Here is a 27,778-nt window from a genome sequence, read left to right on the forward strand (position 1 = left end):
AGTAAGCCACATATGTGTGTAAGTATGCATACGTTAAGTTTCTGCTATGTTGATATTAGGACATTTATTATTCAGTTTCAAATTCCAAATTAAACATTTGCATTTTTTGAACTGTCTGTTAAAAAACAAACAGCCTATCATTTAAAATGCAATGAGAGATAATTTCCATTTGCACGTGTGTGCGTGCATGGCAGCACACCACGTACGGACTGCATGTTCAACTGTCACAGTAAATATGCACAGTACCTGTGTGTCTGTGGCGTGTTTGCATGTGAGGTTATGTGTTCGTGAGTTTCTCTGCAGACTGGCCAACATGTGCTGTCATTGAGAAACACACTGAGAGGATTTGCTAAACTTAGCTCTTACTCCTGAGACGCAGACACCCGCTTTGCTCTCCGCGGCTTTGTGCAGGACACTTTTTAAGCCCGGCCAATTAAACAATGAGTAGCTCAGTAGCAACTTGCAAACTGAATTGCCAGAAAAAAGCAACTGATGATTGTATTTCTACTATAATGAAAATGACAGAAGTCAAGACTAGAAAATGCGTTAAGACTTTAACTGTAAACACTTTAGTGACTCTACTGCACATCCAAAAATCATAGAAAGAACCACATGAGTAAACACATGCAAATGGGTAGCAATGCATTGTAAATACAAATGCATTCACAACCTTTTATAATTTTTCCACTTGAGTTGAAATTATGGATTTGAGCCTTAATGTTTTGAGAGGTCTCCATCTTACTGTATGATGTCATGATGCTAAAAAATGGGGTGAAAGTCTGCTAATCTATTGCTCTTTAACTGGAGAACACCCCACCCACACCTGAGAGGAGGTACTGACCGCTCATCTCAAATCCCGACCCCTCTGTCTGTGTATCATTGTGCACACTGCATGTGCAGGGTGTTTGTTTAGGTTGCAAGGGGGAGGTGCAAGGATTTCTATAGCTTAGAGTAGGAGAGGAAGAGGAACCTGCTACAACACCTGTATGATTTCTCTCCAAAACTCTGCAAATTTTAATTCTGATTTAATTGTACGCATACTTGAAGGAAATGAACATTTACTCCAATCAGGAAAGCCCACAAATTCAAAGAAGGCAAGACTTCCACAGGTGAGCACTTTTCATTTATGGATGCTAGAGGTAGATAATAACACTATAATTTCCTTTTGAGAACATTAAGCATGCATGTAACTGGCAAACAGGTAATTACAAGTAATTTAAAATGTAAAGGAGAACAATTCTGCCTGGGACACAAATGATTTCCCTCAAGGTGACCCAAGCTTCATCTTCATGCATGTTGATGCTGAATGACACTCCTCGTACTGAAGATGGTTGCTAGGTTAGACATATACTGTATAATATAAAGCTATTAGGGAGGAATTGTTGCAATGTTGTCATTGCTGTGACCCAATTCTAAGCATACCCGAATGCTTGGTTGTATTCCTACTGCTACTCCTGAGTGAATGACTCATTGTAGGTCAACTCAGGATACTTGAAAAATGTCTACCAGTGAAAATCATCAGTGCACAAAGTCTTGAAATAAGCTAGGTTGGTCCTTATCCACCTAACATGTTAGAAACACAAACTGTTAGTGAATTAAAAGATTAATGACTTTACATCTCAGGACAAGAACAGTCAAATCATGCATTTTATGAAAGTGACAGTTTCTTAAAGCAATGCAAAACTGCTGGCCTGGGGCCACATGTGCATCATTAGAGATACGGCGTTCTGTGAGTTTCACTCCCACCACTCTCACCAACTCAAGACAAGGCTGCAAGAGGATGAAGTTCAAAAGAATAGCCCGAAGGGCTAAATCCTGAGTAAAATTAACTAGATGGGTTGCACATCAGACAGTTTCTTCTTTTTTATGCTTCTTGTTCGGGAATGTGACTACAGACATAATCACATCTTCTTTAGACATAGTATAAATAAAACAATGCATTTTGCACATTTCAATCTGTGGCATAGTATACAGTGCACTCTTACAGAGGATTACATTGTACTTAGAAAGTCTGAGTCTCTAGAGAACATCGTGGACACCTTTAGCATCAAAAGGTTTTTCCTGTCATCACTCTTTTCATTGTACTTTTTTTCCATCACACACTAACTCCTCAAATAACCAGTGGACATCCATTAACAACTGTCAAAATATATATCTCTTTTTACATGGAGTATGGAGTATGGAAACAAGATTTTGGAGCTGTTGAAAGATGTATTTTTCTTTTTTGGGTCAATGGTAGCTAGTTCCCACTGCTTCCAGCTAAGCTAGCCTGACACTTTCTGGAACAAGCTTTTGAATGCACAGAGATGGAAACTGATATCAACCTTCTCACCTAACTTCCAGTAAGGCAGCAAAAAAGCATGTCATTCTAGCTGGGCAATTAGCTTTAATTTGCCTTACTCTGTGTAAGGAAGGACAAGAAGACTTGAAATGAGTCTGAGTAGAAACAGCATTTTCAAGTGGAGGGGATGATGGCAGAGCAAGTCAAGAGGTGCTTACCCATCTGAAATGTTTTAATTGTACATCTATTGCATAAGTAAGAGCAGTTCACCCTCATAATCAGGAGCTGGTGCTGAGCTCTGGCTCATATCCAGCTGAAATCCTGCTCTTACAAGACAGATGTAATTAAAATCATCATTGAAACAGGATCATCAGCCGTGAATCATGCCTCTATGATGCAAAACAGGGTTGCTATTAGCTGGTGACAACACTCCATGTACATAGCCGATACATGCATCCACTGTGTTACGTTTTTGCATGTACATTTTATATCTTTGTTGAAAGACTTAACCTTATTGTTATTTATATTCTTATTTACATTTCCATTTACTGTCTGATCTAAAAGTCTGAACTGACTACCAAAAACTGTTTTGGATGTTTTTCCCAAAAGCTAATACACATTTCAAAATGTTTTTTGTTTTGTTTTTTGTGGAAATTCTCTGTTCAGTACAGTTTTTGTTGACCTTCATCCCTGACTTGCCCGTACATTCATTCATTCATTCATTCATTCATTATCATAGCATGTTTTTCCTTTTCCATTTTCAAAGACATTCAGTGAAGTTGAGGTCTGGTGAGTGTAGAAGGAAAGCCATGCAAACACTCCTTGCTCTTCCCTGAACCTCAGATGGGCTGGACACAGACTCAGTGTATCCTCAGGATTATTGTCCTGCTGGAAGTCCTTGCTCACACAACTTTGAGCCTTTGGTGAAACTGCAGTTGATTCCAGTTTGGCACAGGCAAAACATCACCACATTGTTTTATGCACTAACTGTGTTGCATTAACTTCTCAAGTGGTTCAATGTTCACATACAATTTGTATAAAATTTCTCTGACATATCTTCAGTAGTTAAATTTTGGTATTGTTTAGTTCATACTAGATGTCTAAATTTTATTGTCGTTTGCCTGAGAATCAGTTTATCAGATATGATGAAGATTATTATCTGTGATTTTTACACATGTAGACTATTCTGCTGTGTTCATAGGCAAAAGGAAGGTCTGCTATGCTTCCTCGCTGTGTTACATCTTAAAGGAGCTGTAAGTGACATTCATTGCCACTAAATGTCGCACTAGAGCTCCAGCATCTCAGACCAAAACAAATTGGTGCTACAGCATACCAGACTCCATAGAGAAAAAGAGTTATTTTACCTTGCAGATCATCGTAAAACACACTTCATTCAAACTGACAGAAATGATTCTGATTTGGTCTAAATAAATCCTTAATTCACCAAAATATTCTGGCTCTGCGCCTCAGCGGGCAGCTGCAAAACGGGCTGCAATAGCTGTGGATAAATCACGCCCATCAAAGTATGTCCACTAAAAGTGCTTGTTTTTGCCATTGACAGGTTCAGATTGTTATTCTAAGGGTCTGACAACATTATGGAAAGGATCGCTACAGAGCTAGACCTTTTTGTTAAACAGTAAGATCCTTTTTGTTAAACCAGAAACAGCCGTTATATCACTCTCGCCCGCAACCAGACTCCATTGAAAAAAACACACAGGTAGAGGGGGTGTGATGTCATCCTCTGCTCAGGGCTCCACTATATCTTTACATAGCAAATAGTTGTTTGCTGCTATATTATTGTTCATAATCTCATTTTTCAGAACCTTTAAAGGTTTGTGATTTACATAGAAAAAATATATATATAACACACTACAAAAAGTGGCAGGTCTATTTTTCAGAACACCACAATGAATTTGTATTTCTGCCTAATTAGTCTGTAAATGCCCAGACTCCATATTATTTGTCATGGTTTTGAGATCTTGAGTTCACAGTTAGTTCTTTTTTTCTAGATATCAGATGAAAAACTTACCACATGCAATAGCCAACATACATCATTACTTCTGCTTGGTCTTATAAAATAAATAATATATCTGTATATTTATTGAGGCCAATAAAGTGTTTTGTAGAAATAAGTGTCAAGAAGACAGAATAACTGCACTAGACTCCAACTAACACTTGTTAAAAATCTTGAAACAATTCTATTGAAGACAATTGAAATTGTTTTTTGTAAGTATGTTCATAATGTCATGACACAAACTGAAATTTCTCTGTGTGGGGGGTCCATTGGGTGCTTGTCACAAAAAAATGGCTGTTTAACCTGAAAACTGCAGTACATCAAAATCCTGTATTTGGCTATAAATCACTGGAGATTCATGGAAATTATTATTAAAGCCAAACATAAATAGCAACTTTCACAATTGTCTGAACTGTGGGCAAAGTGTGGTTATATTTTCAGTCTCCAGAGATAATATTCATCTATTGTTTCCTCTACAGTAGATGGAGATTTCTAAACCTGTAGTGAAGCATATAATATTTAACTTATCTGAAAGCATGAAATCCCTAAAAGCATTGACAGTTTGATACATGGAACCATCAGAAAAGCCCATTAATCCTCATTGTTTCTGGCCCATTGAATAATCACTATTTTACCGACTGACCCCCGGGGTTGTGGTATCTTTAGACTAAATCTCTGTGAAGTTAATGGACTTTCCACATCCACAGCAACCACATGTCTATGTTGTGTAACAGGGGTTAGAGCATGCTGGGAGTTGTATTCTTTTTATCTTGTATTTACAATATGTAGAAGATGTAAACGCCTTTGAGTTACGTTCTTTGGATGGTATGATTCCACAGTTAAGACATATTGTACTTTAATGAATACAAGAAAACAATTTTAATATGTGTGGGACACTTACATTAACAAAACAGTGAGGCTTACAGGTGTTGCTCAGTAACAGAAAACATGACCTGATTGCTATGCTGCTACCGGGCGTGTTGGTTAGATTAACTCCAGGTTAAGATAGATGACCTGTACATGTGAGAGCTGAGTTTGCTGTTACCGTACAGAAGGAGGCTATTATAACATACTGAGATTGGTTTTATTATTGGTTTAAAATTAAGATTTTATTGATGAGGGCTATGAAATTTGTTTTTTTTTATTGTTTAATTTCATTCATTTATTCAACTGAAGCCAGTAGAGCAATACTGAGTTCAAATTGCTGCTGAATTTGATTGTTTATGCTGTTTTCATTCTGATTCTGTAGTTTGTATGTAGTGATGAGTATATGTGAGTATGATTATATACATTATATGGCATTTAGGATTTTTTTCCCCCCTTTTAATGTAACTTCAAGCAGTTTTGTCCTTAATGAATTGTGTATTTACCTGTTTGGCCTTTTTCCAATTTCCTTGCCAGCAACAGAAAGAGATTTTGGTTAGTGTTGATTTTTATAGTGTTTCCTACAGTCTGTGTCTGAGTGTGCATGGAGCCATTTCCCCCTTTACATCAGTCTCTTGGCTGATGATCAAAAATTGATGATTCTGGAATTGTGTATGCTTGTACCATTCCTCACAATGACCACTGATAATGTATCTCTGACCCGGAATTGTGGAGTATTGGGATGGTTCACATACTGTAATTACATCGGATGGACAAAATATGAAAGATGGGATTTTGCTTAACATTCTACAATGTCCCCGAAAATGAACATTGCACTCACCAAAACCTCTGAGAGACTCAGCAAAAGGAGAGTATTCAGCTTCCCCAAATTGGTATTTACCGTAGGGCCATTGTAGTTTAATGCTGTATTGAAAAGTGTTTTATTTTGTCCATCTGATGTTTCACTCAAGGATTTTTATTTCCTCTTTTTTCATTAATTTTAAAGTGGCGACAATCAAAAATTTCTGTCTGCCGGAATTAATTACATTGAAACAGTGCAATTAAGAGACAACGATGACAACAGCTGATCCTGATGTTACATTTTTTGATTTCTTCTTTACATATGAATGTCATGCAAGTATGTAAGACAGGACAACATCACATAACATCCTTAAAACAGGTCAAAACTGGACAAATGAGACCAAAACCAGTAAGACATGTATGTTGCATGTTGTCTGTTCATGCTTATCTTTTAATGTGTGGATGTAGGTTAATATTAGGCCATGGGGAGAGATTTGAGTAGTGGTTTACAACAAAACGGCTTTATTCGTTGCCTTTATATTAAATCTTTTGTGTGTGTGTGTGTGTGTGTGTGTGTGTGTGTGTGTGTGTGTGTGTGTGTGTGTGTGTGTTAATCATGGTGCCTGGATTTATTGATTATATTGACCCCAGTTCCACCTCTCAATAATCGATCAGATCTATGTATAACCCACATCATTCAAAAAAGTAAACTTCCAGTCTCTAACTCCAACTGATTGGAGGTTAAAGGAAAAGTATACAGCTATTTTATTTCTTTTTACACTAGATTTTAAATATTCAACCAATAATATTATTTACTGATGTATTTAGTTATATTTCTGACTTGTCTCATACCTTTTACTGCATTTTTTCAGTTTTGGGGCTCCATTTTGTTGTTTTTGGGACTATAGTGCAGAGATCTGTGCTACAATCGAGCATAAGGAGAAATGTTCACACAGATGATCTCACACCCTGAATCACAGATCCACCTTGCTGACTCATTTCTGTTTATCAGTGTTATCATTAAACTTATATTATTTGATTGCCACAAAGTGATCCACTATCAGGATCCACCTTTGTTTTATGATTTGTGGAAATCTGTTCTAAGATATCACAGCTGTAGACTTGTTCTCTGAGTGTGTCTGATCCATCTCAGTGTGTATGTGTACTGGATTAGGATGGCTCAGAACAGATTAGTTAATTATAGACACTTGCTGTCTAAGCGTGGTATGTGTTGTCAGGTGTTGCAGCATGAGGTCGGCTTGGTGCTGAGAGGAGAAAAGGCGGAGCCAGGCGTGGAATTGCATGGACGAAGGCTTTGCCATGTGCTCTTAGAGTGCCTCTCTTCTCCCTGTCCTAGCTCTGAGAGCAGCTCTGTAATGGGAATCTTCACACTCACTTCACGGATATAAAGTGTCACCTACGCAACACACCTACACCCAGTAACTCTGCAAACTGCAGGGATAATACGCCTATTTCCTAAAGCAGCCTTATGATCTTGTAATAGTGAATCTCTGCATTCAGACTGGAATTCAGGTCTCCTTTGAGTCTGACCTAGCTATTCTTTGATTCCCACATCAAGGGATAAAGTAGTAACACGGTCAAGCTGTCATGGCTACATTTTAATGACTAAATTAAACTATGGATAGAAATTAAAGGCATCATGACTGACCTATAATAAGAGACCAAATAGGAGCATGACGACTGTCAAAGTGTTAAAATGGCTCCAATGACATCACAGACGCCTTGGTAATCATCTTGTCCACATACAAAGTTGGTCACCCCAACATAACATTAAAGAATAAATGCTGCCATGGCAACACCATCACAACTGCAATGGCCATGTCGCTTTGTGAAAGCAAAAGGCTCCATGCTCATTTGCTTCCAGGAAGAGTATAATTGCACTGAGGCCACTCAATGAATAAGCAGCACTAAACTGGTAGAGCAGCGCAAGAAACATTCAGGGTCATTTTATTGGAATCCAACAAACATCATGAAAAGTTTAAATTTGACTTCATCCAAATTACCAAGTCATCTCAAGCAATCCAATGTTGGTATAAGCTGAGGAACAGAACTGACAGAAGCCACTTACATGCCAACATCTCCATTACAATCAATGTGAAATAAGAATCTATAAGCCATATAATCAAATATAAGCCATAATTGATGTCTGATTAAATACTCAAAAATGTGTTGAGGAAACAGCTGTAATCAGTTTTTCTGTTTTGCTCTAGTAATCAGCTTTAATTCTGCTAAATGAGTTCTGGTTGAAGCCTTCTGCTGTTTAATTTGGAAGTTATTGTTTACTGGGAACTTCATGCTTAACATTAGTTGAGAACCTGACATTAACCCTTGAATTTGTGCCATTCAACTGAACTTAACTGATTCACATATAAATGAAGCATGCAAATAAACCTAACTGCAACCCATTTAACATTACAAATAAATCACTTAGTTTGCAAGAAGCTTTTTGAAGACATCAGACAGTCCACATGAGTAGTAGCAAGTCATATTAAGTTATCCACATGGCGGTACAGATGAATAGTACACATTTGATCAGACATTATAAAGTGTGTTACCTGACACAGATTAATAACAGGAAAGCCACATGAAAGTTTCCATTTTATCACCTTAAGTGTCACTAAATTTATGTAATTTGTCAGTAGAGCCAATGAGCAGTGCGCACCCTTGGTGGCACAAGTTTTCACACATATCCCATCACAATACCATTCTGTGTTAGAAATGAATTATTGGCTGCAGCTACTGACAACATCCCCAGTGACTGTGTTTAGCCAAGGTGTTTTAAAACTCCAGGAAAGGGCTGTACAAAATAAAAGCTTTGCAAACCATGCACTTTAAAGCTCTTACTAAGCATCTGTACTTAAGTTCTGCAAGTGCAGCATGTGGATGCTTAAAGAATTGGCCCATTGAATATGCATTGTTTTGTTTTTTCTCCATGTTTCTCTAATTTTTAAGTCTAATCTAATAAAGTGATCTAATCTAAAACTCACAATTTGTGTTTTCACAACAACGCTCAGCACTTATTCAGGACCTTCTGATACTTCTCTTTGGACATGCAAAGCAATGTAAGTCATTCCCTCTGGAAGGAGAAGTAAACAAATAAAACTAAGCCAAAAAAAAAAAAAAAAACAAGGATTTTCACTCCCTTGCTAATCTTAGTAGGATGACTCCACCCTTCCTGTCTGGGAGACTCCTGTCAGACCTCCAGGTTAGTCAGTTTACCTTTACACACCTCCCTGCAGCTGAATGCACAGGCATCTGTGATTGTGGATATACATTGAATGCTGCACCAGCAGATTTTTAAGGACGGAAGAGCCCTTTCTGAAGGGATAAAATACTTTTTGGAGGTTCTGACTGGATTTACTAATGCATGAGCCATGATTTTGTTAATTTTTTCAATGACACCAATGGCTGTGTAGTAGCTCTCCACAATTACAATATCAAGCCCAAGCAACATACAAAACAACTGGTAAGCATTATTAGTAGTGATGTGGTAGTAGTTTATGAGATGAATCATCTAGACATTGGCATGGAAGAGGTGCCATCAAAATAATCAGCACCTCCTGTGCAGATTTCCCTTAAAACCTGAATGATGCATCAATGTTGCAATAATAGCTGTGTCTATTGTGTCCAGGAATAATTGCTGTAAGGGTAAATGTCTGTCAGTTTTATATCTTTAATAAACCTATTGGTGATGCATTAATAGAGTGAGTATGATGTTTTTCAGATTTTTTTGTTTGTGTTCTTCAAACACAGCCCATAAACTGTCCTGCTCTGCCCTTTGACCCTTTTGCATCAGTCTCACAATCAGAGATCTTGATAGAGTGTATCTTGTGTGACTTTTAATGGTAATAGCATAACATTTCCAGCTTGCATCGACAAATATATCCCTCACCCTATCAAACATTTCCTTTGTTTGGTACCAAACTGCCAAACATTGCTTACTCCTGAAGCGTTTTTGGTCTTAAACGATTTGTCCCATGCTTTTACCTAGTAGAAAAACAAAGAGAAATTATGATTGAACACTGAAGTTTGGTATTCAAATTACTAATCTCCCATAACAGTCGTCAGGCAGGTGGTGGTGACACCTTGACTTTTCCTGGGAGGCCCCTTTTCTGTTACATAACTCAATCACTTGTGTGCTGGAGGTGCTAATTTTATCCTCTTTAAAAGGCTTAAGTCTCATTAATGCTAGAGCACAGTGTATCAGACAGACGTGATTGACTTGGCAGTTGTTCTGTCCTCACCTTATATGTTCCCTGCTCCCTTTCATGTCTTGTACAGAAGGTAATTCAAATATTTAAATATCAAACATATTATTGAATGTGGGAAGAAGAGTACATTGTGTTTTTATAATGCCTATAATTAAAGCTTTGTCTCCCCTCTGTACTGTGAATTGTCCTGAAGAAAAGTACTTTTTCTGAAAGAAACATTTGACTTAATCCACAACCTTTGCTGAGAGAAACTTTAGTATTTTTTGTGGTATTTGCTGCCAGCATTAATATTCCAGGTGTTCAAGTTATGAAGATCAAATGACACGGGCATTCACTGTTACATAACTGTGCATGTATGTGCTCTACAGAGGATTTAAAGGCCGCACAGGGGAGAGCTGATCTTTAAGTCAAAGAGGCTTTACGCCAGACCACAACAAACCTGAGATACTTGTTGCTTCAGTGACATGATGAAGCAGAAAGATTAGGGAATGGATCGTAGGGTGGATGAGATCATTATCTGAAATTAACATCTCTAAGCAATGAAATTACAAAGTTCAGAAACTCACAGAAAACATGAGGCCGAATCACTGACCACATAACACAAACACGTGTATATATACAGTATTTGCTCGTGAAAAAAATCCACATTATGCATGCACTACTCTACATGCAGGTTTCATTGCTCTTATATTTTATTCAACACAGAAAGAGAATATTTCAAATTATCATGAATTACTTTGCATAGACATCCAACCAAAGCAGCAGCAGCAGTAGCAGAGAGGGAGGATATGAGTAACAGCTGGTGTTCTGTTCATTCAAATTCATTGAGGAAAAATGGAATAATTAGTTCAAAATGCAGATTATAAATAGGCTCTTTATTGATTCTGTGCTAACTGTTGGGAATGTCAGTCGCTAATTATGAAAGGCCATCTGCAAACTTTTTACTACTTTGCATGCATTCAGAATGCAGAGTATGCAGAATTAATTGAATTTAATCATGTGTACATGTGCCCCCATTAGTTACTTAATGACACAATGAACACATATTAAAAATGTCATCCTTTATGCAATATTGTGAATTCAATCACTACTGCATTTTTTCTAATCACCTAGTATAGATAATAGATAGCACTGTCACTTGCCCTGTGCTTTTGTGTGTTGCCACTGCTAACTCTACTGTTGGCCCGGTGAGGGTATAGACAGACATGTGTCTCCTCCAGTGCACATGGTCTCACTACTCAACCTTTTTTCACCTGCCAGCGAGGAGCTCCTGGGTAGGAGCGTATCATGCGTGGGTGGTTTACATTATCCCCAAGATCCCACAACTACCTGTGCAGGTGCCCTGACCAACCAGTAGGAGTTGTTTTTGCAGTGACAAGAACCTCACTGGCTTCCCACCAACAAACATTGACAATTATTTATGCTGGAATGCACAACCAAGCTGGAAGTACCGCTCCTGGGAATCAAATCCCAGGACATTACAGAGGTGGGCAAGAATGTTGCCTTTGTGCCCCCCATCCACCTGATGTAATTTATGTATGTGAATTATAAAGGTTGTCTCAGCAACAGGTGGTTGTGCATAAAGCTTACTATTTGTTCCATACTCAGTAATAATAGAATACTTCTATTAGAAGTGTAATTAGACTCTTAATTGTAGTGTAACCCCACCTCTATTTTTCAACCTCCTTCAACTTTGTTCATTTTTTCTCTTAGCTGCAACTAAACACCATTTTGATTACTGGGCATGTCTGCTGCTTTGTAATCAGAAAAACATTAAAAAAATATATGTAGTACAGAAATCATAGTACAACTTAAAAACCTTGTGATTAATACCAGCTCTTCTTCCTTCTTTACTTCCTTCAGTGCCAACAAAATGCAGAAGCAAGTGGAGGTCAGGATGGACGAGAGCCACCTGGAGCCCAGTGTGGACACTCCTGAGAGTGTATGTGGCAGTCTGTGTGATAAAATCATGAGGAACATGGTTCTCACTCTCACAATCCTTGGTAAGCTTTTGGTCCTGCTACTTCCATCCACAATCCATCCATTTTCTACTCTTTCAGGGTTTCAAGGGGGCTGGAGCCTTTCCCAGCATGCCTTAGACAAAAAGCAGGGTACGTTCTGGATAGGTTGTCACTGCACTGCCACACACAAGCAGATAAACACATTTACACCAATGAGCAATTAACCTTAGCTGAATGTCTTTGGACTGTGGAAGGAACCTGGAGCATCAGGAGAAAATCCAGCCACACATGAGGAAAACACACAAACTTCACTCAGGAAGGCCCCAGTCTTTCAAATCCAGGACCTTCTTGCTGATAACCAATAGTCCTAACCACTGAACCACTGGTGCTGCCCTATGTGAAACCAAAACATTTTACTACATAGCATTTAAAAATGAAAATGGTTCACAGCTTCTTCCTTGATGTTAAAATAGCAAACATTCAAAAGACTAGCAGTTTCATGCTATTCTCTCTATTTCAATTGCATTGAAATTACACTGTAATACACTGAACTGAGGAGCTACTTTAATATTTCATTTGAATGTACTAGAGGCAAACTAAACAAGGAAAGGTGTTGTCTTCAGTATTATTTCTTCATTGTTTTCTAGTCTACATCTGTTGACGGATGTACAGTAGTTGGGAAAACATCTAACTAAAATGGAAGGAGTCTCTTTCTGTCTGTCTGTATGTATGTATGTATGTATGTATGTATGTATGTATGTATGTATGTATGAATGTCCTTTAATTTTCTTAACAACCGTTCGTCGAACGCACTTGGTGGGTGTATTGCTGAGGACCCGTGTATTGCTGTTTGAATGAGCGGTTCTTGAGAAAGCTGCACGCAGCAATACTGGAGGCCAAGCAATCAGCCCGGTCCAAACAGGCACGTTTTGAACGTGCACTGCACTAGTTCAGATCAAAGTTCTATTTTTCTCTGCTGTAAGGTGAAGTGGCCTTTTGAAGTTGGAGGTTTTATTTGTCACACATGTATACAGTTATCACAGTATCTATAGGCAACACCATGGCACTGTGACTCTCAGATGATAGGTTGTGATGTTAATTAATGAGCAAAAGGTGAGAGTTTATTTGTCACAGATGTTGATATATTCTTATTTAGACACTTAAAGTGTTCACGGTTCATGGCTCATAGTCAACTGGCTTTGTGTTTGATTTGTGTTTTCTCTCCGGCTCAGGTGTGTTTCTGGGTTCCATTGCTGGAATGCTGCTGCGGCACATATCTCCTCTGCCTCCTGATGTTATTATGATCATCGCCTTCCCTGGGGAGATCCTAATGAGGATGCTGAAGATGCTTATTTTGCCTCTTGTTGTTTCCAGTCTGGTCACAGGTGGGTGAGGTACAGTAGCTGCTGCTAATGTTCTGCTCAATTTGCTGACAACGGTTCTGAAATGAGGTCGCATAGTGCAACTTGTGGCTACCTGAGAGTTGAGTTGCAACAGGAGAGACAAGAGAGTGGGCGTTTTGTTTTTTTTTTTCTGGCAAACTGAAAAAAGCTTCTTGCCTTTTTTGTAGACGAGACCTGTGTAGAGGAGGGGAGGCACATAGACAGTTTTTTGTTAGGTGCATCTTGCACAAGTATACCAATGCTATTGTTTTTCCGCACTTAAAACAATTTTTAGTGAAAACATAAATCTCATACTAGTTCAAAACTAGGACTACAAAATCTATTGATATACAGTCCATGCATGGTTATGTTAGGTTGCCTGTATGCCAATTGCGTTTGCAACATTTCCACTGAAATACACATATATGCAAATTAAAGAGCATACAGTTGTCCTTTATTGGAGTATAGGAAAACTGTGTGTTTCCTTTTTATTAATCTTTCCAGCTGCATTCATGTGCATCTAGATCACTGTAGACCTGTTTAAAAAAACTTGATTTATGCTGATGGTCTATGTCTGAAATACCTGTGGTCATAACTCCCCCACGTCAAATCACTTATAAAATAGCCTAGTGTTCAACTTTGCTTTACAAACTTAGTTGCTAAAGATAACATAGCTTTGGTCTCTAAAAATCATTCAAAGCTGTTAATCAACACATAAAACTAACTTGCTTGATTAAAAAGTAGAGAAAGACTCTGACATTTTTTGCTGCGAATGAATACATATAACATTATAACCTGAGATTATACTAAATCATAATAATTTACCAGCGCAGTCCAGGTTGATATGATAATGATGATCAGCTGCACAAGTGATATTGGACACATTGTCTAAAGTACAGTAAGCCTTCCTTACAAACTCAATTAACCTCAGTAAACAGTTCATATGTTGAAGATTGCTGTTATTCCCCGTGTGCTGTTCTGGATGTTGTGACATCTAGACCCTCCACAAGTCAACAGAGAAATAGTGTTATAATCACTTGCTGTCACACCGGATAATTAAATGCCAAATTCAAAAGATAAATCCAGTTCTCTAGCTAAGTACAAATGTGTAATTAAATTAAGTTTCTGACTGAGTCATCTGACTTTGGAAGCAATTCACGAGAAACGTTTGGGTACCAAATTTTCTTTCCAATATATTTATACAATATGTTCTCACAGACAGAACAGTCACAATCACAACACCAGCACCTCTAATCTAAATGAGGCAAGCCTTATGTGTGGAGGCTTCATAGTTCAAATGCTGCACACTGGTCTGACTGGAAGGACATTAGCAAATGTTTGGTGTGGGCAGTTATTTCATAACTACCTGAAGAATAGGTCAGATCTACTATATAAAATGCATAGATTTGATATCTATTGACTCCCACAAAATCTAATTATATCGGTATCGGTTAAAGAGAGAAAAGTTGGGGCAGCAGCTCACCTGGTAGAGCGTGCGTACCATGTACTAAGGCTCAGTCCTTACCAAAGTGGTCCGGGTTTGATTCCAGCCTGGAGCCCTTTGCTGCATGTTATACCCTCTCTCTCCCCCCTTTTATGTCTCTCTTCAGCTGTTCCTATCCAATAAAGGCAAAAAGCCTGAAAAAATTATCTTTAAAAAAAGAGATAAAAGTTATGAATCCTACATTAGGATCAATGCAACAATGTACAGTATATTTTAGGCTATTTTTTATATTGGACACTTACTTTATTTTCCTGTAAAACATACTATGCCAACAGGACTAGCTGGTTTAGATGCTAAATCCAGCGGCCGCTTAGGCACCAGGGCAATGGTGTACTACATGTCGACGACGGTGATTGCAGCCGTCCTGGGAGTGATCCTGGTGCTGCTCATCCATCCCGGGAACCCCAAGCTGAGGGCAAACCTCGGACAGGGAAAGAAGAACGACGAGGTGTCCAGCGTGGACGCTTTCTTCGATCTCATCCGAAATCTTTTCCAGAGAACTTGGTGCAGGCCTGCTTTCAGCAGGTAGGCGTCTCACAGAAAGTTTTCACCCACCATATAAAGTCTGATTCATATGTCAGTTGCTCCAACTGTTTGTTCTTTTCTTTGCTTCTTGTCCAGATCCAGACCGTAATCACTAAAATACCAGTGCCCACTAACAGAACCAAAGCACCTCCACAGTTCACAGTCAAAAGGTCGCTTCAGTTCAAGAGTGGGATGAATGTCCTGGGTAGGTGAAAAGTTTGAAAACACACCCACTGCAGAACTGAAAAGAAATAGCAGTTGTTGAAGAAAAATAAGTCATTTTTCATTTTCAATTACATAATAACTAGAAAACACTCAGAAAACAAATGCCTCCACCAATTCTGCACAATCAGATTTAATAATAGTGATAGACAGTTATGGGATACATGGGTGCCAGGTGTTTTAGTCAACTTAAATTAGGCATTTCATAAAAAAAAAAAAATTCAAAAATACACATTTTGCAATGGTGCAAAACCAAATTACTGTATCCATGCCAAAAACAAATGACTTATTCCTTGACTCATGGTTCAACTTCCCACCAAAGCTGATTCTGCTGTCTAATTTCTGAGATATTCTGCTAATAGACAAACAAAAAAACTAAAAAAACTCTTTGGCAGTTGTAACAATGAATTTCCTTTTTACCACCTATATTGTATAATTACTTTTACTTTTCAGAAAATTATCGTTTTCGTGGTACTGCAAACAGATACCAAAAACATTCCATTTCCATTTGGCTTTCAATTAGTAATTAGTCCTCATTCTATTCCTAGGATATTCATTTTGTATAAGACAGGTTTATCCAAAACTAATTTAACATTACTATATTCTGTGTCTTACAGGTTTGATTGGATTCTTTGTCGCTTTTGGAGTCATTATGGGAAAAATGGGAGAAAAGGCCAAGCTGATGCTAGAGTTTTTCAATATCCTGAATGAGATTGTTATGAAGCTTGTTGGTGCAATTATGTGGTAAGTACTGTCCACTACAGGCATCGTTCCACATTCACTGACACTGCCAAACCATTCCCCTGCTTTTTGTTCTCCACAAACATGATATTGATGCAGAGTATCCCACAGATAACTTATACTTTATCTCAATATATTTAAAATGCTAATAATATACCTGCAGAAATATATGTATATAACTTTTTTTTTTTAAATCACAAACATATCCTGTGTCTATCTTCAGGTACTCCCCTGTTGGTATTGCCTGCCTTATCTGTGGAAAGATCATCTCCATTGCTGACTTGGAGGTGGTTGCGAGGCAGCTGGGGATGTATATGGTCACCGTGATAGTGGGTCTCATCATCCATGGAGGCATCTTCCTTCCGCTGATATATTTTGTGATAGTAAAAGAAAACCCCTTCAAGTTCTTCATGGGAATATTCCAAGCTTGGGTCACAGCACTTGGAACAGCATCCAGGTATGATGGATCTCTGCCTTCATTCCTGTTTTATATTTTAGGATTCAGACTGTCTGACCCTGGTGAGCACAGTATGACTGTCTCTAATTCAAGTTTCCTCTCCAATGTGCTGCATTATTTTGTGAATACTCTGCTTCCCCCTTTCATCCATGGCCATATGGTAAATAACACAAGTAACCTTTATTTCAAATGGTAACTATGAAGAAGTCTTGCCAACAGTGGCTTCTCACTTTGCCTCCATGTGGGATATCTTTCCTTTACTCGATGTTTTATTAATGACATAGATACACTTATTGAGCTGAGTTCAGATTTCTCAAGTTCTGGCTCGCTCACTGCTTCGCCATCTACGAGAAACATTTATTAATTATCAGACAAAACATACAAAACAACTACTGAGTCACAACTGCCGCTTTCTCAATGAGATTCACCATTAAAGTGAATTCAAACTAGTTTAAATTTTTGTTTCTTTGGTGAAGTTAAATGCTGTTTTATGTAACAAATGAACAATTAACAAATTAGCATATTTCAGAGTTGATTTATTTCAGTAGGAATGAAAAATAGCGTAATTAAGTTTAAAAACTATTGCAACATCAAGTGTGACCCAGTCAAATTAATTCTCAACAGGCAGTCTATAAGTTGTTATTTCTGCAAGTCTTCAGTGCCAAATTGGGTGCAGAGTTTGCAAACTGAACCTCACTGCATGCTGTTTGTGACAGCATCATAATAAAGCATTTCTTCCTGTTTTATTTGCCGCAGTGCCGGTACCTTGCCTGTCACATTCCGATGCTTAGAGGAGAACCTGGGCATCGACAAGAGAGTTACACGTTTTGTCCTCCCAGTGGGTGCCACCATCAACATGGACGGCACAGCGCTTTATGAAGCTGTGGCTGCCATCTTCATCGCTCAGATGAATGGGATTGATCTTGACTGGGGCCAGATTGTTACTGTCAGGTAAGAATGTGACTAGAGAAAGATGTCACAACACATCTGATGGGAGATGGAGTTTAAACAATTTATTGATGAAAATGCGAGGCTTGAAACTTGGTTTTAGTTGATCCGCTTGCTGTTTGTGTTGTGGGAAAGCTTCAGTAGGGAATCCACCATAGTACCCGTGCACGACAGACCCCCTCAGGACCCTACGGTAAAGAAGAAGGACAGGAAGAGAGAAATGGGGTGGGGGGAGGGGCGCAGTATACGAGAGCGAAAGAGGAGAGGGTTTGGTGGGTATTTATAGGAATGCAGGAAGTAGCACAATTGAGGAGTGGTCCTGCTCCTGAAACTCTTCTAGATAGCTTCAATTAATTAGCCAAATTCTGCTCAACAAGGTTTTAAACCTGCATGAGCAAAAAACAACTATAATATTTCAAATTTTATTTTCCCCCATAAATACTGGCGAAACATGCATACAGTAAAATGTTTTTAAATACAGTAAACCTCATTTGGAGTTATAGTACCAATGTGGATATGTTTCTCACAATCAGTTTAATAAAGATAATTTTGACTTTTCTTGATTATAGTTAGGCACTGCACATTCATACACTTTCTAGTTTGATTGATTAGTCATTTCAAATATTTAATGTGTGGTATGCCATTTTATTATTATTATTATAGCATGACAGCTACCCTGGCCAGTGTTGGAGCAGCCAGTATCCCCAGTGCTGGACTTGTGACCATGCTTCTGATCCTCACGGCGGTGGGGCTGCCCACTCAGGACATCAGCCTCTTGGTCGCTGTTGACTGGCTGCTGTAAGTTCAACATCAACACAAATGCTTTATTCAAAACATACAGATATATTACAACACCATGTAAGGGATTTGGTTTCTTATCTTCAGGTTTGTTAAAGTAACCAACGCAAGATCATCTCTGAATATATAATTTCACATAATGGTGACTAACCCTGTGCTGTATTTTAAAACCATTGAGCTTATTGTCTAATAATAAGAATGATAATATAATACAGTTTACTTCTGTGATACTTTTAATGTACAACTTTATAATCTAATATTAAGATTGTGTAGATTGTTTATCTAATGTTTTTTATCCCAAGAATCTCTGAATAAGACGAAATTCTCCAGTAATTGTTGGTCACAATCTGACAAAATCAATATTTTCTTCCTTCAGAATGTTTCATCATCTCAACAAAACTGAGAAATTTGAGAAAATGAGGAACTTACCATGCTCACTGGGTTTTAAATTGACTTCCACTGTAACTCTGACCAACATATACCAATCCATTTGACCAAAAAAACTCACTTTTCTTCACTGTAAAGTTGAGAACAGCTTGCTTGCCTGGTTGTACAGTAACAGCTTTCTGTTGCTTTACAGTCTTAACGATGTAAATGGAGTTAAAAATCAATCCAACATCCTGCCTTATTTAACATATTAGCATCTTTTCACATTTTAATGAGACATACAGTATTTAATTTTCTAACTTTCAGTATGTTGCATTGCATTTATTTCCAGAGCAACACATGTTTGCACATATAATTAGTACATTGTAGAGCTAAATCACAGTAGTGGCCAAAGCAGCATCAAAACAGATGTTTGACTTTAATTTGAATGTACAGATTTTGCTAGTGTGTCTCATGACAAAGCAGCATGTGAGCATGTTCTACAGGTCTCTAACATACGTTTTGGGGGTGTAAACAACTCTGGCTGTCAGGCTTTGATTTTCTTGATTTTCTTCTTCTGAAGATGTAGAGATTGTAGCACTTTTCCTTGCTGCACGTGGTTCACCTTTTCTTTCATTAATTATTTTCCTGTATCTTTCCTCTTCAACATGCAGGGATCGTTTCCGTACCTCTGTTAATGTGGTTGGGGACTCCTATGGAGCAGGTATCGTGTACCACCTTTCCAAACACGAGCTTGACTCCTTCGACTCCCAACAGACCCGGATGGAGGACTTTGAGATGGCAAAGACACAGTCCTTCTTTGAAAATAACACCAACCAGAATGTATACGCTCACCACAACTCAATCTTGATAGACGACTGCAAGGTACATTTCACGTTAACGGACATAGAGACTTGTATGTAGAGAATCCTCCCCAGCTCTGTGTCTGTGTTCGTCTTTCCTTTCTTGTCTGTGTTTCTTTTCTGTGTGACCTCTTATATTTGTGTATTTGTGTCTATGTGACTAGCAAATGTCATATTTTCATTGAAGAAAATGGTTTTTAAAAAAGGGGTGAAAATGCTAAATAAATATTTCTATATTTATTTATTCACCTGTTAAACCTATGAAAAAGCAGTTTTTGTGATACCAGGTTCATCAAAAGCAAAAAAAAATATATATATATTATACATCTGGTATTTTATCATGGCTTTTTATCTCTGTTTAACTCTCATGAAATCATGCGCTATCTTGTACACAATTCTATTCAACTTGTATTTTGATGTGGTATGTCTTGATTTTATTAGGATCTGTACTTTTTTTCTTTTGTCTACTTAATTGGACATGTATTTGTGGCAGCCCTGACCAAATTACAGTTTTCAATCATTTTTCTAGCCAGTGGTATACATAAAGACTGCTGTTTCACCATGTTTCATCCAAAGTGATGCATACATTCATGAAATGCCTATTGAAGATCCTTTCCTCACAATATTGTAGCTAGATTTCTAAACAAACAAGAGTAAAATTGTTATTTTTAGAGAATTTCACTCATACAGTAGAATTTTGTTGATATTTCAGTGTCTGTATGATGCAACTTTTTGTCTGACGCTAAAGTTGCATTCTGATTATTTTGATAACTGAGTATTGTAATTCGGTTGGGCAGAGAATCCATAAAATACATGGCCAACTCTGAAAAGCTATAATTAGCCTTGGTTTCACACATAAACTCCACCCCCAAGGTCAATGGCCTGAATGTTATGAAGCAATGGCTTCTCTGCTCCCAACCGCTGACACTTTGTGCATGACAGTGCCTTGGCCCCATAGTTAGATGTTCTTGATAATTGCTTACAGGTCACCATGGGCAAAAATGGCAAGACTGCAGAGTTCTCTCTTGTTGAGGAGGGACCATGGAAATGCGAGTAAAGCAGATCCAGATGCTGCTGCGTCTTACCCTGAGTTCCAACAGTTTTTACTTTTTGCCGTCACAACTATAAAAAACAACAAAAAAAAAATCACGTACAAAAGAAGGGAAAAAAAGTGCAAGTTAGCAGAGTCACTGTACCACAAGAACAAACAGTCGGCCAGTCTTTTTCTTACAGTTACCCAACTGGGTAGCTACTGGCGCAAACTACAGATGATTCACTGACTTGTATTAGATCTTGCATTTGCACTAACTAGACACAAACTGTAATGAACTGGTGCATTCCATGCACTTTGTACAGAAGAATAAATCATTCAGTTGACAACACTCAGGGCCTTACTTGGTGCTGCTGCAAGCTTCCTGTTCTGTCAACAAAAGAATTCTCCTACCTTTTGTATTGAAACATTTTCATTGTAGTTTAAAGGGCAGAGATGATATGTGGATGATGGCCTTTCCAGTTACATTTAATACAAGGACCAAGTGAGGCATAATATAAACGTTGGTGTAAATCACCTAAGAACAAATGTTACAGATCAGCTCATCAGCATTTGACAGACTTCATTACTGAATGGTTGTCACTATCAATGGTTTTGTGTGTTTGTGATTTCTGACACGCTTCTTATGAAATATCCATAAACACTAGACCAAAGGCTGAAAATAATGCAAACTGGATTTATGAAAACAGACCATGAACTTTGTGTGGTATTATGATGTAAGTGCAGGATGGTTTAACACTGCATCACCTTTGACTGTTGATTTATGGGATTACGCCCTGATGTCACACACATGGTCAAGCCTAAGAAGCAAAGCTTAGGACTTAGACCACAGTCCAGGATGTGCTGCAGAGAGCCGTAAAGCAGAAAATAGATATGTGACAGGTGCCCTCCCAGTTATTTACTTATTTATTTATTTTTTTTTGTATATATGTTCTTTATGAGTGAAGCACTGAGTTTCTGTTTGTAGTCAAAAAATGCCTGTGTACTGGAATTTATGTGTGTTCATGTGTGTTTCTGAGAGCAAGAGAGGAAGATTAACAAGGAAATAAATTTGGGGGTTCAATGAGAGAGTGAAGGGAGGGTGGGGGGTGGGGGGTGTCTCTCAAACACTCAGCGTTTTATTTCAAACTGTTTATTTCTTTGCTATATGACAACCTTGCCTTGATGATGTCAACTGCAGAGTGCAGTCGGTGTGACGACTAATACATTTTTGGATCAAAGTTACCACTTTTCATTTCAATAGAATACTGGGACTCGCATTTTAGTAGAAGAAGCACACTAAATTCTGCCTCCAGCACTCAAATAAATCTGAAGCCGTAACAATGTCATTGGATGTTGGCTGAATATGTACATGTTTTTGAGTTTAACTCCGTAAGGCAACTCTGTTCAAACCTAGGTGAAAACAGGATTATTTATTTCTCTTCATATTTCATATAAGCGACAGCTTCTATATTCATGTTTAAAGTGCCTCCTTGCACTTTGTGTATATACTCTCTTTAGATAAAGTGTATCAATTAAATGCATAGAATTTGACATTTTATGTCATCTATCAGAATTGTTTTTGCTATGCTAAAGGTTTCTATAAAGACTATAACTATGTATATATATGTGCGTGTGTAACAATGTTAGTGCGATTGTTAATTTTCCTTTTATGGGCCACTAGTTGTCTCAATAGGTTGTGAACTTAGGGTCATTTATTTACAAACAATGCATTCAATGTATCTGTTTTTAAGAGAAACTACTGAGCTCCAAATGGTTGTCAGAGAAGAAAGCACAACGTTTTTCACTTGTTTAAGGAATGAATGTTGTTATTGACTCATCGTAGACTTTGTTATTGAAGGGTTATGAACACATTCAGGCAGTTTTGTGTGTGTGGGATATTGGTGTTGGCAGCTACAGTATGTCTACATGTTGTGAGACCTCTGCAAGCCATCCATTGTTTGGCTCAAGCACTGCCTTCCTCCAAAATGGAAAAGAATCTTCCTCAGTAATTGTCAGCATGCCCTGATTTATGTCAAAAACCCATTATCTACTAACTCATTACATCCCTTTACCATCTATTTCATTTGTTATTGGGCTTTGATCTAAATAAGAACATGTTCTCAGTCAACTGGCCTAGATAGCAGGTGTTTTCTATGAACATGTGAAATTGTACAATCTTTAGACAATAAAACTTATATTTTCTATCTTTCTTTTTGATTCTATGCACATATTGGTCCCAGAATGTGTTCAACATTGTCCTTGTGTCTGACATTCACTGTAATGCAAAACTTCTTTTGACTGTGACTGACTAAATGCAAGCAGGACTGAATGCACTCGTACTAAATGAACTATAACAGTGCACAAAAATATTTGTCAGGCAAACGGACTGAAAGTGTGTAAATGTTTTAATACTTGTGTGTAAATATGAATGGAAACAAATAAATTTATTGATGAGCCTTTGTTGTATTTATTTCTCAGATGAGGGCGGATATGATACAGCATATGAACATTCAATAAGAGCATATAACAGCTGAAGTGCTGTGTAGGTTGTCAAGAGAAGCTACTGAGTTAGTGGGCTAAGCACTGTTCAGAACAGAGCCCCCATATGAATGTGGGGAAAACGACAGAGCAGCTTAATATAAGTTACAATCCACAACATGGTCTTCAATATTAAGGCAAAGAGATTCAAAATAATATTACAACTTTAAAAAAAAAACATTTTCACCAAATCACAGAATCATTGTCTTGTGTCCACTAACAGACCTGCGAGTAAAAAAAAAAATCATTTTTAATTATTTACAAAGAAAAAAACAGGAAATAAAACAATGTAAAGACTTTTCAGCTGAAAAGAGTTGATATGGCAATAAATACATCAACAGAAATATTGCTGTAGTTTCAAAGTAAAGATAAGAGTTTCTGAGTCAGCTGGAAAAAAACAGATCATAATTCTCGTTCAAACTGGGCTATGAGCTGTGAAAGTCCATAGAAACTTTTTGCTCAATAGCCCTGACAGTCTTGTTGTTCTGAGCTCAAGCCTCCAGAGGGTTTGTTTCTGAATCTCATTTTGATGAATATTTCTCTGAAAGCTCATCCAGGGGGATGACTGTGTACTCTGCTGCCTTTCCATTCTCTCTGGGATTGTCTTTGTGCAGGAATGTCTCCATCTCTAGCTCCCTCTTCTGGTTTGAGGAGTTAGTTTTGGTCTCTAGTTGAGATGCCTGTTTTGGTCCATTCCACCTGCGCAATAAGGAATTGAGAATTTAATTCTATGCTCATGAAGTTATAGTCAAAATATTTTCCTATTTTTCTGATTTTGAAGTCTTACTTGTCTCTGGTAGCGATGGCAGCGCAGAGCATTGCCAGTGCTGCAACACCAACAATAAAACCAACGATGATGATCCAACCTGAAGAGTGGGAGAGTAGGAATTAATATTATGGACTGTCTTAAGACAGAGTTTAATCATGCAGAAAACTGGTTTACTGGACTACTGGACTCACCCGGTGTACTGTGTCCGTTGTTCTGGGGTGATGAAGTATTGACAGGTTCTTTCTCTGGTTCTTAAACAGAAAAACACAGGCTTAAACTTTTCCATAGGCAATCAATAAAGACAATGTGATAGTGATTGTAGGCATAAGTACTGGGACAAGTACATGGTATTTACCATTATTGAGTGGTTGATCAATCAACCTGCTTTTCATTCCAAAAATGGGTGACACCTCCTCTGATTTTTCACTTTCTTCAAACTTGTGTGGAGTAGCCGTGGAGGATGATGATGTAGTGCTAGTGTCTGTGTTGGAGCTAGATGTCATACTGAAGCTTGTAGCGGGGTTCTGTCCTAGATTCTCTCCATCGCCAGACCCTAAATCAGAACCCAGAGTGCTCAGGATGTCAGGATGGCTTTGGGTGGTAGATGAATCTAAACTGGAGTCGTCAGTGTCCCTTGACAACACTGTGGAGGTAATTCTCTGAGCATGTGAAACACTCTGAGTTGTGGTTGCATAGTGCTGGACGAACAGGAAGGTCGTGGATTTTTCGCTGGTATCCAAATCAGCACTGCCCTCAAACATGTCACTCTTTTTGGAGTCAGAGGACGGCTGCTGGGAGGCTTGAACAGTTGTGTTTCTTTTGGGTGATTCAGTCGTGAGTGAAGGGAGAAAAGCTTGCTCAATGAGGAACCCATCTGTCATGGCCTCTCGGAGAACGTCATTGTCAGCTTTGGCGGGGATCTGAGTCACAGCTAGGAGAAAGAGAGATGAAAAAATCCACATGTTTACCTACCAGCCCTGACATGAGCGAAAAGGAAGCTTTTTTGATGTATTGCAAAATGACCACACTGGGCTTACATGCCCAAATTCCTGTATAAACTTGTGTTGTGTTTTTTGATGAGGTGTGGTGAGAGACAGTAATGATTAACCTGGGTGACTAATCATCTATGAGTGGGTTATCAAAAAAGAGGCAGCCTCATCAAAGCAGAGCATACCGCACTTTTGACACACCCAGTACAACTGAATAAACCATGACTATTCTTTTTCTCTGTTTTAGTTGGAAGGAAGCCATTGTCAGGGATGTGTTCCATTAAGGAGGAGGAAGCAAGGGGACAAATAAGGCAATGTGCTTTATCTTATAATTAATGCAAACATTCTTTTTTTTTTTTTTTTTTTTGCTCATTTAAATTTATTTTTTAACTGCCTGCATAATCATAGTTTAATAGTGTTGATTTTTTTTCTATTTCATAGCATATTACCATTATCAGTGGTGGGAAGAAAGTATTTAGCATTTATCATGTGCTCAACTACTATACTTAAGTGCAGTTTTGAAGTTCTTGAGTATTTCCATTTCATGCTACTTTATACTATTCCACTACATTTCAGTAGGAAATATTGTGCTTTACCCCACTATATTGATCTGACAGCTATAGCTACTACTTACTTTTCAGAATAAGATTTTCCATTCAAAAAACATATATGATAAGCGTGCAAAATACAACATATTGTTAAAGAATAAACTAGTGGTTTCCAGCCTTTTTGGCATGTTACCGCTTACAAAAAAGCAGTGCCTATGAGTTCAGATATCTATGATTTTGTTGTTAGCAGTTCCACCAAATAAATATTTCCCTCAAAACTTCTCAGATAGTTTCATTTAAATTACTGTTCGCGGCCCAAAGAGGGAAAAAAATCCAATATTTCATTAAAATCACCTCACGACCCCTCAGATTTATCTTTTGACCGTTCGGAGGGGCCGACCCCTTCACTGGGAACCGCCTAAGCCAATTGTGTATATAATTGTTAAAACTAGCACTAGCTCGAGGACCATTTTTCTGCAGAACGAGCTCTTTAACTTTTGATACCTCAAATACATTTTGCTGATAATACTTCTGTACTTTTACTTAAGTAGTATTTTAAATACTTGGCTTTTACTTATAATGGAGTATTTTTGCATCATATTATTGGTACTTTTACTTAAGTAAATGATCTGAAGTACTTCTTCCACCACTGACCATTATTAGCAATAATCTGTTGAATCTCAATAAAGTCAAAAAAGGGTCAGTAAAAAGCTAATTTAAAAAAAGTATAAAAGGCCTAAGAATCAAATCATGCATCTCCACTCTCCATTTCTGCGCTGTCATGTTCAGCTCCAGTGTTCCCTGTGAAGTTAGACTTGTGTAACAGCTCTTTGCTGATCTTTGGTTTCACCTTACTCAAGACATACGCATTAATGCACCTCCTGGAGCAGCTCAGAACATTTTACAAAGATCTCTGTGTGTAATCTGGAGGTGCCAGTGAAACCTGTGCACCGGCAATGAAATACTACTCTGGCATTCTTGCAGAAAGAGTTACACCTGAAACATTAAGGGCATCTTAGGTGGCGGCGGGGAAACTGCTGACTTACGGGGTAAGAAAAAGGACACCATGGCAATTATTGAAATTTGAAAGGTCTGTATAGAAGAATTACTGTATTTGTCAGACCGCAAAACCCATGACTATGGCTCCCTGAGTCCTGAGATGGAAGAATGTCATTTTGCAAAAGAATTTCATTGACCACCAGTGAATATCTTACATGATGATATAAGAAGAAAAAAATCTACCTTGATTTGGATCTTAATTTTACAGTTTAATGACATAGCTAATAAAATCACAGATACTCAGCTAAAATAGAAAGTGTTGGTTTAAGTGTTTCAGGGAGATACACTGTGAAAAACAGATACAATTAAAAAAAGTTCTTTCACTTACTGTTAACAGGTGTCGAGTGGACAACGGCAAGTCCAAGAATAACCCCAAAAAGAAGATTCCTCATCTTCATACCAGAAACTTGTGATGGAGCCATGGACTGAAACGTTTAGTGAGCTGGAGCTATTTGGCACACTGAACTGATAATTTGTAGCAGAATCATGCCATGCCTTTTATACACAACAGCAAGTAGGTGTTACATCAGTACAACAATGGCTGGCAACACACAAACACACACAGGAGGGCTGGCACACCTGTGAACACACCCTCTTCCTCACACACATTCTCACGCTTTTTTCCCCCCTGCTCCTCAGACACTGCACACAAACACTCATTTACCTTTTTTTTTTTAGAGCCAGTTGTTCAGGAAATAAATTAGTTTTCAGATATTTCTTGCTGGAAGAGGATGAACAATAGAAAATATGACACCAGTTACTTAGGAAATATGGCTGTATGATCTCATTTACCACTTCAGTTTCATGTAATAAAAAATAAAAATGACAACAAAAACCACTGATCAGGCTAAATCTTGTGTTTACTGCACTTTAATGTTTATAG

General features: G+C 38.0%; 2 protein-coding genes across 2 annotated transcripts; one reads left to right on the forward strand and one right to left on the reverse strand.

Moving 5' to 3' along the window:
• Positions 1 to 962: 962 nt before the first annotated feature.
• On the forward strand, positions 963 to 23,448 carry slc1a2a (solute carrier family 1 member 2a). Its single transcript, XM_044203353.1, is given in 12 exon segments — positions 963 to 1,109; positions 12,056 to 12,195; positions 13,386 to 13,538; positions 15,315 to 15,524; positions 15,527 to 15,564; positions 15,661 to 15,769; positions 16,404 to 16,530; positions 16,751 to 16,984; positions 17,741 to 17,935; positions 18,596 to 18,730; positions 19,771 to 19,981; positions 20,945 to 23,448. Coding segments are annotated over 12 exon segments (1,683 nt in total). The 5' UTR covers positions 963 to 1,050; the 3' UTR covers positions 21,017 to 23,448.
• On the reverse strand, positions 23,436 to 27,381 carry LOC122879354 (cell wall integrity and stress response component 4-like). Its single transcript, XM_044203364.1, has 5 exons — positions 27,224 to 27,381; positions 24,655 to 25,230; positions 24,491 to 24,550; positions 24,318 to 24,396; positions 23,436 to 24,229 (listed from the first exon to the last, which is right to left on the reverse strand). Exons 1-5 carry the CDS (start codon positions 27,315 to 27,317, stop codon positions 24,052 to 24,054), a joined length of 987 nt encoding a protein of 328 aa, XP_044059299.1. The 5' UTR covers positions 27,318 to 27,381; the 3' UTR covers positions 23,436 to 24,051.
• Positions 27,382 to 27,778: the final 397 nt, after the last annotated feature.

The sequence above is a fragment of the Siniperca chuatsi genome, linkage group LG1 (genome assembly GCF_020085105.1).
Source record: "Siniperca chuatsi isolate FFG_IHB_CAS linkage group LG1, ASM2008510v1, whole genome shotgun sequence".
Taxonomy (NCBI): Eukaryota; Metazoa; Chordata; class Actinopteri; order Centrarchiformes; family Sinipercidae; genus Siniperca; species Siniperca chuatsi.